Source organism: Pseudochaenichthys georgianus, unplaced genomic scaffold, assembly GCF_902827115.2.
Source record: "Pseudochaenichthys georgianus unplaced genomic scaffold, fPseGeo1.2 scaffold_2335_arrow_ctg1, whole genome shotgun sequence".
Classification (NCBI taxonomy): Eukaryota; Metazoa; Chordata; class Actinopteri; order Perciformes; family Channichthyidae; genus Pseudochaenichthys; species Pseudochaenichthys georgianus.
In genome coordinates this window covers 3,540-17,509 of record NW_027262933.1, presented here as the reverse complement: position 1 = coordinate 17,509, position 13,970 = coordinate 3,540, and the positions used below count along the sequence as shown (strand labels likewise).

General features: G+C 49.1%; 1 protein-coding gene across 1 annotated transcript; it reads left to right on the top strand.

The window, feature by feature from the left end:
* Positions 1–612: 612 nt before the first annotated feature.
* kpnb1 (karyopherin (importin) beta 1) lies at positions 613–13,438 on the top strand (the record flags this gene model as incomplete). Its single annotated transcript, XM_034078026.2, has 6 exons — positions 613–929; positions 2,016–2,074; positions 6,444–6,626; positions 7,368–7,568; positions 10,581–10,733; positions 13,379–13,438. Coding segments are annotated over exons 1-6 (696 nt in total), but the record flags the coding sequence as incomplete, so codon positions are not given.
* Between the last annotated feature and the right edge of the window lie 532 nt (positions 13,439–13,970).

Genomic DNA, 13,970 nt, shown 5'->3' with positions numbered 1-13,970 from the left:
CTCAAACTTTGATGACTTTTTTTTAAAAGACATTTAAAATCTGAGTCTTTGTGGGTTCAGATTAAATCAATATAATTATAATAAAACGACCAGCTGCATGTTGTACTGCATGTTGTATGGATACATGGAGAGGATACTCAGCAGATTCCTACAAATAAAATCAGTGTTTTTTTGTTGAAAATAACATTAACAGTGAAATCAGGTTACAATCAGCATGAGTTCTCTCTCTGTTTCTCTGTCTGTGTCTCTCTCTCTCTCTCTGGTTCTCTGTCTGTCTCTCTGGTTCTCTCTCTCTCTCTCTCTGGTTCTCAGCATGAGTAATAATGTAATATATATATAAAATAGTCACAGCCTTTTTTACTCTTTTGCCATGTTAAGATTTTCCAGAATAAACAGTTTTTCCAGTTTGATTTCACAGCTGTCTTTCTATATTACCAGTATTCTAATTATATATTAAATAAAATATATATTATTTGTTGAGTAATTAAACAATAGAGTTAATTAAGGTGTTTAATTCAGTTAAATAATACATTAATTTGAAACATTCCCTGCGCTATTTTAACTCTTCCCACGGTCCCTGAAGACCGCACACCGTCCCGTCAGAGCGTGATATCCCTCCGCGGCCCTTCTTTCCTTCCCACCCGACACACAGGAGGTAAACGGGCGGCGGTGCTTCTTCTTCGCGGTGACGAAGCGTCTTCCTCACGGTGACGAAGCTTCTTCCTCGCGGTGACGGTGCTTCACGGCGCCTTGAGAGAGACACAAACACCGAGCGAGCACCGGGGGAACACTCCCGCCTCTTCTCTATCACCGACCGACCCCCGCCGGAAGCGCGACGCTGAGGAGAGAAAGTAATCCGGGCTGAGAGCGCGAAGAGAGATCCGGGAGCATGGAGCTCATCACGATCCTCGAGAAGACCGTCTCTCCAGGTGGGTCAAAGAACCGCAGAATCACCCGCAGTCTACCCGGGGTCTGGTGCATGATGTCCGGGGGGATTTGGGGGTGTTTCTGTGGTGGTAGTAGTTAGCTCCGTCACATCAGGGGAGAGTTAGGAGGAGATGCTAACAGTTAGCTCGTGATGCTAACAGCCGGGAAACATGCGAAGGAGCGGCCGTTTCATACAAGCTAACCGCTAACGAGTGTAGATCAGATCCTCCAGAGATCCACCCACACGGTTACAGTATTGTCCTATATATTATTATGACAGCGTGTTTACAGATCCGTTTTGAATGAGAGTTCCGCTGTCAAACTGCAACAAGAAGCGGTGAAACTGGGGTGTTAGCCGTTATCTCCGGGGAAAGTTAGGAGATGCTAACAGCTAATGCTAACCATTAGCTCGTGATGCTAACTGGCCTCATAGCCTCCTGTCCGGCTTCTTAATCTATATTATAATATATTAAGTTACAGTTTATCTACGGAACTCTCCTCCTGGGTCCGTCAGTAGGGCTATCAACATGCTGTCATGAGATACTCGTGTGGATGGAGCTCCCTTTTGGGTGGGGGTCTGACAGCTGCCCGGTGCAGCCGCACCACAAGTTAGCTGTTAGCTTGTACCAAACGGCCGCCCCTCCGCATGTTTTCCCGGCTCAATTCACCTGAGAGCCGCTGAGAGAATAGAGAACACTCCCCTAATCATGGGGGTAGCATCATCCATCTGAGGTGTGATTAATATCATTTATCCCCCCTCGCCATGTGGGAGATCTGAGTTAGTGATCTTTAAAACAGGTTTGTTGGCAGTCCGGAAAACTTTACACCGTCGCACTAAACGTGTCCCCGGTGCTACATGCTAACGGGTTAGCTAACACACGTAATGCTACATGCTAACGGCTAACACACGCTGGAGCCTCGCTGCCGGGCGGGGGGCAGCTTCAGCGGCTCTTAGGTGAAGTGAGCCGGGAGAACATGTGCTTCAGAGGAGCGGCTGAACCGGTTCTACTGGAGCTTAGTTCCTGCTCATATCTGTGAGCTAGCATCAGAGCTAACATTACACTCAGTAACTCTCTCTCTCTCATCAGATCGCAATGAACTGGAGGCGGCGCAGAAGTTTCTGGAGCAGGCGGCGGTAGAGAACCTGGTGAGTGTCTGACACACACACACACACACACACACACACACACACACACACACACACACACACACACACACACACACACACACACTCTGCTAGCGTTGCATTTCCCGGGGACCCATCAGTTGTGAGACTCTGAAACTAGTTGTGAATGTGATGAGCTGAGCAGTAACTGAGAAGCCCCCCCCCCCCAACCATCCTCCTTGAATATGATTGAAAAGCATGCTGTTACCAAAGCCCTTTCCACCAGACGAGTGTTACCTGTGCTTCCACCCAGAATGAATGTATTGAAAGCCAGTCCCCACAGACGCTAACTCCTCTCAGGTGCATCTGTCAGAGAGCAGATGTGTGTGAATGAAGCAGAAACACACACTCCCCCAGGTGTGTGTGCTCCTTTAACAGAGGAAGTGTGTAGGAGCACCAGAGAGCATGCTGGGACGTTTGCAGTGATAAAGCATTACTGAGATATGATGGGAGGAAAATATCTGAGTGGGGAGGGGGGGGGCAGAGATCCATCCCTCAGCTGCTGGAGACCCTCAGAGGAAACCATGCAGCGCCTTCATTAATGAACCGTTCGATTAACGGCTATGCAGACCCTGGAGCTGATGATTCACTCTACCTTTAGTGTTTCCATCTATCATAAGAGACCCTCTGGTAGCTGCACGGGTTCAGAGGGTGCACATGGAGACAGCTGCTCTCAGACATGCCTAACATCTCAGAGAGAGATGCCACACTTTAGAAGAGGTACCCGTCCGGGTGGAGAGCAGGAAGTGTTTACAGGTAGCATGAGAGGGATATCAGCCCGGTGGGAACGGCTACATTTCACACTCACTACAGACGGCGTTACAGTGGTTGAATATTCTAACTAAGAGATAGCAGCCAGTCATAATGACCATTATAAAGCTGTATATTTATATTGTCACACACACACACACACGTTGACTTCCCCCTCACCCTCACAGGCCTCCGTAGTTTCTTATATCTTAATACAAATGTGTGTGTGTGTGTGTGTTGGTCAATGAAGAGAAATCATGCACCACTCTGAAGTGTGATGGATAAACACAACCACAACATCTGAGACCAACACACACACACCCTGTGTATATATATTGCACACTAGTGATACTCTGACCCCCCCCAGCCCACGTTCCTGGTGGAGCTCAGAGTATAACACTATATGATGAGATAACACTCTGACCCCCCCAGCCCACGTTCCTGGTGGAGCTCAGAGTATAACGCTATATGATAACACTCTGACCCCCCCAGCCCACGTTCCTGGTGGAGCTCAGAGTATAACACTCTGACCCCCCCAGCCCACGTTCCTGGTGGAGCTCAGAGTATAACGCTATATGATAACACTCTGACCCCCCCAGCCCACGTTCCTGGTGGAGCTCAGAGTATAACACTCTGACCCCCCCAGCCCACGTTCCTGGTGGAGCTCAGAGTATAACACTCTGACCCCCCCAGCCCACGTTCCTGGTGGAGCTCAGAGTATAACACTATATGATGAGATAACACTCTGACCCCCCCAGCCCACGTTCCTGGTGGAGCTCAGAGTATAACACTATATGATGAGATAACACTCTGACCCCCCCAGCCCACGTTCCTGGTGGAGCTCAGAGTATAACGCTATATGATAACACTCTGACCCCCCCAGCCCACGTTACTGGTGGAGCTCAGAGTATAACACTCTGACCCCCCCAGCCCACGTTCCTGGTGGAGCTCAGAGTATAACACTATATGATGAGATAACACTCTGACCCCCCCAGCCCACGTTCCTGGTGGAGCTCAGAGTATAACACTATATGATGAGATAACACTCTGACCCCCCCAGCCCACGTTCCTGGTGGAGCTCAGAGTATAACGCTATATGATAACATTCTAACCCCCCCAGCCCACGTTCCTGGTGGAGCTCAGAGTATAACACTCTGACCCCCCCAGCCCACGTTCCTGGTGGAGCTCAGAGTATAACGCTATATGATAACACTCTGACCCCCCCAGCCCACGTTCCTGGTGGAGCTCAGAGTATAACACTATATGATGAGATAACACTGTGACCCCCCCCCAGCCCATGTTCCTGGTGGAGCTCAGAGTATAACGCTATATGATAACACTCTGACCCCCCCAGCCCACGTTCCTGGTGGAGCTCAGAGTATAACACTATATGATGAGATAACACTCTGACCCCCCCAGCCCACGTTCCTGGTGGAGCTCAGAGTATAACGCTATATGATAACACTCTGACCCCCCCAGCCCACGTTCCTGGTGGAGCTCAGAGTATAACACTATATGATAACACTCTGACCCCCCCTGCCCACGTTCCTGGTGGAGCTCAGAGTATAACGCTATATGATAACACTCTGACCCCCCCTGCCCACGTTCCTGGTGGAGCTCAGAGTATAACACTATATGATGAGATAACACTCTGACCCCCCCAGCCCACGTTCCTGGTGGAGCTCAGAGTATAACACTATATGATGAGATAACACTCTGACCCCCCCAGCCCACGTTCCTGGTGGAGCTCAGAGTATAACGCTATATGATGAGATAACACTGTGACCCCCCCCCCAGCCCACGTTCCTGGTGGAGCTCAGAGTATAACGCTATATGATAACACTCTGACCCCCCCAGCCCACGTTCCTGGTGGAGCTCAGAGTATAACGCTATATGATAACACTCTGACCCCCCCCAGCCCACGTTCCTGGTGGAGCTCAGAGTATAACGCTATATGATAACACTCTGATCCCCCCCAGCCCACGTTCCTGGTGGAGCTCAGAGTATAACACTATATGATGAGATAACACTCTGATCCCCCCCAGCCCACGTTCCTGGTGGAGCTCAGAGTATAACGCTATATGATAACACTCTGACCCCCCCCCAGCCCACGTTCCTGGTGGAGCTCAGAGTATAACGCTATATGATAACACTCTGATCCCCCCCAGCCCACGTTCCTGGTGGAGCTCAGAGTATAACACTATATGATGAGATAACACTCTGATCCCCCCAGCCCACGTTCCTGGTGGAGCTCAGAGTATAACGCTATATGATAACACTCTGATCCCCCCCAGCCCACGTTCCTGGTGGAGCTCAGAGTATAACACTATATGATGAGATAACACTGACCCCCCCCCCAGCCCACGTTCCTGGTGGAGTTCAGAGTATAACACTATATGATGAGATAACACTGTGACCCCCCCCCCCAGCCCACGTTCCTGGTGGAGCTCAGAGTATAACGCTATATGATGAGATAACACTGTGACCCCCCCCCCCAGCCCACGTTCCTGGTGGAGCTCAGAGTATAACACTATGATAACACTCTGACCCCCCCTGCCCACGTTCCTGGTGGAGCTCAGAGTATAACGCTATATGATAACACTCTGACCCCCCCAGCCCACGTTCCTGGTGGAGCGCCGAGTATAACGCTATATGATAACACTGACCCCCCCAGCCCACGTTCCTGGTGGAGCTCAGAGTATAACGCTATATGATAACACTGTGACCCCCCCCAGCCCACGTTCCTGGTGGAGCTCAGAGTATAACACTATATGATGACATAACACTCTGACCCCCCCAGCCCACGTTCCTGGTGGAGCTCAGAGTATAACGCTATATGATAACACTCTGACCCCCCCAGCCCACGTTCCTGGTGGAGCTCAGAGTATAACGCTATATGATAACACTCTGATCCCCCCCAGCCCACGTTCCTGGTGGAGCTCAGAGTATAACACTATATGATGAGATAACACTGACCCCCCCCCCAGCCCACGTTCCTGGTGGAGTTCAGAGTATAACACTATATGATGAGATAACACTGTGACCCCCCCCCCCAGCCCACGTTCCTGGTGGAGCTCAGAGTATAACGCTATATGATGAGATAACACTGTGACCCCAGCCCACGTTCCTGGTGGAGCTCAGAGTATAACACTATGATAACACTCTGACCCCCCCTGCCCACGTTCCTGGTGGAGCTCAGAGTATAACGCTATATGATAACACTCTGACCCCCCCAGCCCACGTTCCTGGTGGAGCGCCGAGTATAACGCTATATGATAACACTGACCCCCCCAGCCCACGTTCCTGGTGGAGCTCAGAGTATAACGCTATATGATAACACTGTGACCCCCCCCAGCCCACGTTCCTGGTGGAGCTCAGAGTATAACACTATATGATGACATAACACTCTGACCCCCCCAGCCCACGTTCCTGGTGGAGCTCAGAGTATAACGCTATATGATAACACTCTGACCCCCCCAGCCCACGTTCCTGGTGGAGCTCAGAGTATAACGCTATATGATAACACTCTGACCCCCCCCAGCCCACGTTCCTGGTGGAGCTCAGAGTATAACGCTATATGATAACACTCTGACCCCCCCAGCCCACGTTCCTGGTGGAGCTCTCGAAGGTGCTCGCTAACCCCGGGAACACCCAGGTGGCTCGGGTGGCCTCCGGTCTGCAGGTGAAGAACTCCCTGACGTCCAAAGACTCCGACGTGAAGACGCAGTACCAGCAGAGATGGCTGGCCATCGACGGGAACGCCCGGCGCGAGATCAAGAACTACGTAAGAGACCACATCCTGTTGTTGTTGTGGTTTACCTGCTGCTTTAAAGGGTCCTATCATGAAAAGGGCACTTTCTGAAGTCTCTTATACGACTCATAGAATCAGACCGGCTTCACGACGGCTCAGAGGATTATAGTCCATGGTGGGAAACCTCCTCACGGTATTTCAGGTTCTCACTGAGTTCTCTGAACATTTGTTACCCTGAACTATCTTCGGCTAGACCCGTACCATCAGAGACCCGTACCATCAGAGACCCGTACCATCAGAGTCACTCACACACACACAGTCACACACACACACACACATCTTCGTAGTTTCCTAAATATATCTGTTGTAAAGAACTGTGTGTGCGTGTGTTGGTCAATGAAGAGAAATCATGCACCACTCTGAAGTGTGATGGATAAACACAACCACAATATCTGAGACCAACACACACACACACACACACACACACACACACACACACACACACAGTCTTAGTTCTAATTTCAGAAGAAATAAAATCTACTATTTGATATTAATCGTTGTATCGGGTGCTCTGACCTGTAGTTCCTCACCCTCACCCAAAAACACATCGTAGACATGTTTTTATATACCTGCGATCGGATCTACTGTGGCTCTGCACACGTTGCAATAAAAGCCTTGAAATATGCCTAAAAATAGTATAATCGGAGAGCTTTAAGTAGTTCTCCAGGAAGTGATAAGGTAAAGTCCCTCACCACCTCCCCCCCTCCTCCCCAGGTGCTGCAGACCCTCGGCACAGAGACGTACCGGCCCAGCTCAGCCTCTCAGTGTGTGGCGGGTATCGCCTGCGCAGAGATCCCCGTGAACCAGTGGCCCGAGCTGATCCCCCAGCTGGTGGCCAACGTGACGGACCCCTCCAGCACGGAGCACATGAAGGAGTCCACGCTGGAGGCCATCGGCTACATCTGCCAGGACATCGTGAGTACTGACGCCACACATCCCTCTGAGGGGGAACTGACGCTGTCGAGCAGTGATTCTCAAACCTCTTAGCCAATAGAAACCCTCACAGACCGCCTGCCTCCCAGATACCCAGAATCAAGCGGCCTGCTCCCTCCAGCAGTAACGCATGATGGCTTCACCTCTCGGATCGTTCACACGGGAAACTTTGAGTTTATTTATTATTTATTTCAAATGTGAAATGTTACCAATAGACTCGGAGACCACCCGGGGTCCCCGCACCACACCTTGAGAAACACTGCTGATGATAGATGACGTCACGTGTCGGTATTTTGCTGACCTCCCCTGACCCTTACAGGCCTCCGTAGATTCCTATATCTGTTGTAAAACAAATCGTGTGTGTTGTCGAGTGCAACAACTAATCGACTTATCGATTACCTAATTAGTTGCCAACTAATTCAGTCGTCGATTCGTTGGTGCCGTCATCACGTGTGTTTTACGCGCCGCTAAGCTCCAACGTTATTGGTCTTTCTATCGGTACTGGAGACATTTAAAAATATGTCATGTGTTATTCCTACAAAAACATTATATCGCAGTCTTAGTGTCGCCGACTCGTTTCTAACGAGACAAACAAATGCGTCTATGGTGTATTTTCCATCTTTCCAATCCAGACGAGATCTCTCTCCCCGTCTGTGTGCGAGGGGGCGGGGCGGTTTACACACACACAGCTGCTACACACACACACAGCTGCTACATGCAGCAACACACACACACGGCGGAGAGAACTCGCTCCGAGGTGGGTAAACTTTACCCGTCTCGATGCTCGTTGCCTAAAGCGCAAAGAGAGTTCAGCATGTGAGGGCGGAACACGAGCAGTTTGTCTAAACATGTATCAAAGTGCTGCACGTCCAGACGGAGGGATGCTCCGGGTTCCACCGTCTCTCTAGCAGCTCTGTAGCCCCCCCCCCCCCCGTCCAGAGGAACGTCTCCCCGTCAGGTGTTCTGCATGCTAGCAGCACCACACGGAGCTAACTCCATGACACAAACACGGGTTAATGATGAGAGGAAACTGAGATATTAGTTAAAGTTTCAGCTATTCTGTCTTCACGTTATTTAATACCATTTGTTAAAACACTGTTCTTTCTTTTGATGTGAAATATTATTTATTTACTTTAAATAAAAAGCAAAGTTAGTTTTGTTCACAATTTGTTAATTTAATAATATATGTATTTTTGAATCAAGTATTCATCTTTTTGTCTTGTTAGTTTCCACAAAGCAGCCTCAAGCTACATCTGAAAGCTGAGGGCTAAATCAGAGCGCTTGAGAAGTTGAGCAAGGCAGACGGCGATAGTCCGAATAGCCGATTAGTCGTTTCTTTAATGGAAAGATTAATCGCTTATCAAATGATTTGTTGCAGCCCGAGTGTGTTGGTCAATGAAGAGAAATCATGCACCACTCTGAAGTGTGATGGATAACCACAACCACAACATCTGAGACCAACACACACACCAAGTAGGGATGTCCCGATCACCTTTTTTTGCTTCCGATCATTTGATTTTGACAATCTGCCGATACCGATTTTTTCTGATCTTTAAGCGATGCATTAAGAGAAAGAAAAGGTAGCAGATAACGGCTGGCCATCTAACGCGATGAACTCAGCTATCTTGGCTGTTATTGTTTGGCCTTGTCTCTGTTCTGGGCAGTTTCTCTTTCCTCTTGAAAGCCTCTGAAAGTGTCGGTTGTTTCAGTGCCGTTACCCGAGTGGCCGCTGTGTACTCGCCGTGTTGTTGTTGTTGTTTGTTTCTCAGGTAGCGTGTTAGATTGGTCGTGTTGAACGTAGCTCTGTTCTTTCCACCACGCGGAACCTCTGCCTTGCAAACATTGCATCTGGCTGTTACACTGCCTTCGCTTTCAATTTCATAATACTTCCAAACTGCTGACATGTTCTCTGTCCCGAGTCACCAGCTGAGCGTAGCCTCTCGTTAGCTTGCTGCTGCTATCAGACACTGCGCCCACTCTGTTGCTTCGAGAGGAATAAGCAACAGGTCTGAAAACAAGCCCAAAGAAAGCAACACATACATGATGTTGTGTAATTTTAAACCAAAACTAAGTCCTCAGGATGACTTTAAGACGTGAACATGCTCATTTTTGTTTTGTAACATTAAATAATAATAAAAAAAAATCCCGATCCCCGATTTTTGGAAAAAAACGTGATCGGCTCCAATCCCCGATCACGTGATCGGGGATCGGGACATCTCTACGAGCAGGTCTTAATGTGAGCTCTGTGGTGCGTTCAGGACCCCGAGCAGGTCTTAATGAGAGCTCTGTGGTGCGTTCAGGGCCCGAGCAGGTCTTAATGTGAGCTCTGTGGTGCGTTCAGGGCCCGAGCAGGTCTTAATGTGAGCTCTGTGGTGCGTTCAGGGCCCGAGCAGGTCTTAATGAGAGCTCTGTGGTGCGTTCAGGGCCCGAGCAGGTCTTAATGTGAGCTCTGTGGTGCGTTCAGGGCCCGAGCAGTCTTAATGTGAGCTCTGTGGTGCGTTCAGGGCCCGAGCAGGTCTTAATGTGAGCTCTGTGGTGCGTTCAGGGCCCGAGCAGTCTTAATGAGAGCTCTGTGGTGCGTTCAGGGCCCGAGCAGGTCTTAATGAGAGCTCTGTGGTGCGTTCAGGGCCCGAGCAGGTCTTAATGTGAGCTCTGTGGTGCGTTCAGGGCCCGAGCAGTCTTAATGTGAGCTCTGTGGTGCGTTCAGGGCCCGAGCAGGTCTTAATGTGAGCTCTGTGGTGCGTTCAGGGCCCGAGCAGGTCTTAATGAGAGCTCTGTGGTGCGTTCAGGGCCCGAGCAGGTCTTAATGAGAGCTCTGTGGTGCGTTCAGGGCCCGAGCAGGTCTTAATGAGAGCTCTGTGGTGCGTTCAGGGCCCGAGCAGGTCTTAATGAGAGCTCTGTGGTGCGTTCAGGGCCCGAGCAGGTCTTAATGTGAGCTCTGTGGTGCGTTCAGGGCCCGAGCAGGTCTTAATGTGAGCTCTGTGGTGCGTTCAGGACCCCGAGCAGCTGCAGGAAAACGCCAACCAGATCCTGACGGCCATCATCCAGGGCATGAGGAAGGAGGAGCCGAGCAACAACGTGAAGCTGGCCGCCACCATGGCTCTGCTCAACTCTCTGGAGTTCACCAAGGCCAACTTCGACAAGGAGGTACACGCACGCGCACGCACACACACACACACACACACACACACACGCACTTTGACCTGACCCTTACAGGCCTCTGTAGTTTCCTAAATAAATCAGTGTGTGTGTTGGTCAATGAAGAGAAATCATGCACCACTCTGAAGTGTGATGGATAAACACAACCACAATATCTGAGACCAACACACACACACACACACACACACACACACACACACACACACACACACACACACACACACACACACACACACACACACACACACACACACACACACACTTATATCTGACTCCACGTAACCTGTTCAGCCCTGAGCCTGTGTTTCAGGTATCGATGGAGTGGGCGGGGCCTAAATGGAAGATTTAAACATCACTTTAAATCTTCCATTTAAAGTGATGTTTAAACCCAGTTAATGCTCATTCTCTGGAGCTTCCACAAACAACAACAACAACAACTTAATTATTACATTCAAATGAACATTATTCAAGTTTACATTCACTTTGGAGAACACGGAGAGATGAGCGGAAGCTGGAGTACCGCAGGGCTCTGTATTGGGCCCGATCCTGTTTAGTGTGTACATCAATGATCTGCCTTCTGTGTGTGAGAATGTGATGTATTGATGTATGCTGATGATACAGGTGTTTCTACTCATGGCAGCACCGCAGAAGAGGCTGCTACCAAGGTCACTGATGCGTTGGAGAATATTACTTCCTGGCTTAACAATAATTGTTTGCAACCAAATGTCTCAAAGACAGTATGTATGTTCTTCTCCAAGGGCCACAGCATTATAACAGAGCAAGATGTTTTCTTTTCTGGGAGGAGACTTCAGGTCGTCTCGGAGTACAAGTACTGAGGAGTACATATTGACACAAACCTCAATTTCAAACCCCATATCAAAAAGGTCTGCAATAAAGTAAAGTTCAATCTGTCACTTCCTATCATCTGCAGCAGCTAAGCTATACCTTCACTCCATGGTCCTCTCCCACATCAGCTACTGTCTGATCAGCTGCTCTGATGCTCACTCTGCAGCTCTCACGGAGCGTCCTCACTACAGCTTCAAAAATAGCTTGGAGCTGGGCGTGTCTGTAGCTTGGGGATTTTATTCAAGCAACACGACCAACAACCAATCACATGAATCTCCGCCCCCGACATACAAAGCAAAAACCCCCGGGGATTTTATGCGAGCAATATATATATATATATATATATATATATATATATATATATATATATATATATATATATATATATATATATATATATATATATAAATAAACTCCCCAAACAGGCGAAACCCTACCAGTTTCCCCCACTGCCTCTCCCCCTCCCTCCATGCTGGTTCCTCCGGTTTGTGTCCCGGTAGGTGAAGAGGGTCTGGTCATACAACACCGGGTGATTCGCTACGGCGATAGTTAGTTTCTCCTCCGACTTTTTTTGAAATATAGAAATGAACGGCGGGATATCTCTCCCAGCTTAGACGCGGTTTGATTGGCTACGGCTTCAGATGTCAGATTTTGGGAAACGGGATTTGATTGGCTGGCGCTGGCTACTCCGGCGTCTCCGGCGTCAGAAGTTGAACATTATTCAACTTCTGTCGCCTGAGACGGACCGCTCTGCTACCCACAATTCAGTTCGGCGAAAAAGCGCGGCTACGTGACGTCACCCCGTTGAAAGTGAATGGGCAGCTTGGAGCTTTCGACGCTGTAGTGTGGACGGGCCGTTAGGCCACTGTATAAACAAGCACTCAGAACACGAGACACAAAGCCATTCCGGTGTCATCTTTGTCACATAGTTAAAAAGTATAATCTGTTCAGCTGGGAATATCTCATAGTTTACAAAAACATCTGCTTAGTTTATAAGACCACTCGTGGGTTGGCTCCTCCCCCTCTGGCTGCATCAGCCTGAAGCCCACCTCACCCAGGGCTACTCGAGGTGCGGCTCGGGGACACGCACCATCCCATTCAGCAAGAGCGCATTCAGCCAGGCTGTCTTTCATTCCACGCATCCCAGCAATGGAATTCAATACCTCAACCAATGAGAGTCCTCATCCTACTACACATTCAAGCATCCTCATCCTACTACACATTCAAGCACAGTGTTACAAAGTGGCTCATTGATAACCGTGTGTGTGTGTGTGTGTGTGTGTGTGTGTGTGTGTGTGTGTGTGTGTGTGTGTGTGTGTGTGTGTGTGTGTGTGTGTGTGTGTGTGTGTGTGTGTGTGTGTGTGTGTGTGTGTGTGTGTGTGTGTATTGTAAATGTTTTATTTATTATCGTAACTTGCTTCTATCTGTATTCAGTGATGTCATCTATTGTAAATGTGTACAATGGTATAACAATGTTGTGGTATTTGTATTCTTGCTTGTAGGATGTCTGTCAGCATCTGGCAACGGGACCATCGATGAAAACTAGCCTTTTGGCTAATCGCGTACTTTTACATGTTTTTAATATGTTGATTAAAGTACACTGTCCCTTGTTTTCAATAAATCAATTCAAAGCTCTCTCTCTCTCTCTCTCTCTCTCTCTATATTATCGGGGCTATTAATACTGTTATCGGGTTTATCGGGATGACGTCATAATTCCTAATATCGGGGTGGGACGGGTTAGTCTGTAAATACTAGTATTTTGAAATGACCAAGTGTTTGTGTTTCAGACGGAGAGACACTTCATCATGCAGGTGGTGTGTGAGGCCACGCAGTGTCCCGACAACCGGGTGAGTCCCAGCGCCGCGTCCACGTGTTAGCATACTCTGTGATAACTCTGTGTTCAGGTGGAGTTAGCATGCAGGCAGACTGTGTGTTCAGGTGGAGTTAGCATGCAGGCAGACTGTGTGTTCAGGTGGAGTTAGCATGCAGGCAGACTGTGTGTTCAGGTGGAGTTAGCATGCAGGCAGACTGTGTTCAGGTAGAGTTAGCATGCAGGCAGACTCTGTGTTCAGGTGGAGTTAGCATGCAGGCAGACTGTGTGTTCAGGTGGAGTTAGCATGCAGGCAGACTGTGTGTTCAGGTGGAGTTAGCATGCAGGCAGACTGTGTTCAGGTAGAGTTAGCATGCAGGCAGACTCTGTGTTCAGGTGGAGTTAGCATGCAGGCAGACTCTGTGTTCAGGTGGAGTTAGCATGCAGGCAGACTGTGTTCAGGTAGAGTTAGCATGCAGGCAGACTCTGTGTTCAGGTGGAGTTAGCATGCAGGCAGACTGTGTGTTCAGGTGGTGTTAGCATGCAGGCAGACTCTGTGTTCAGGTGGA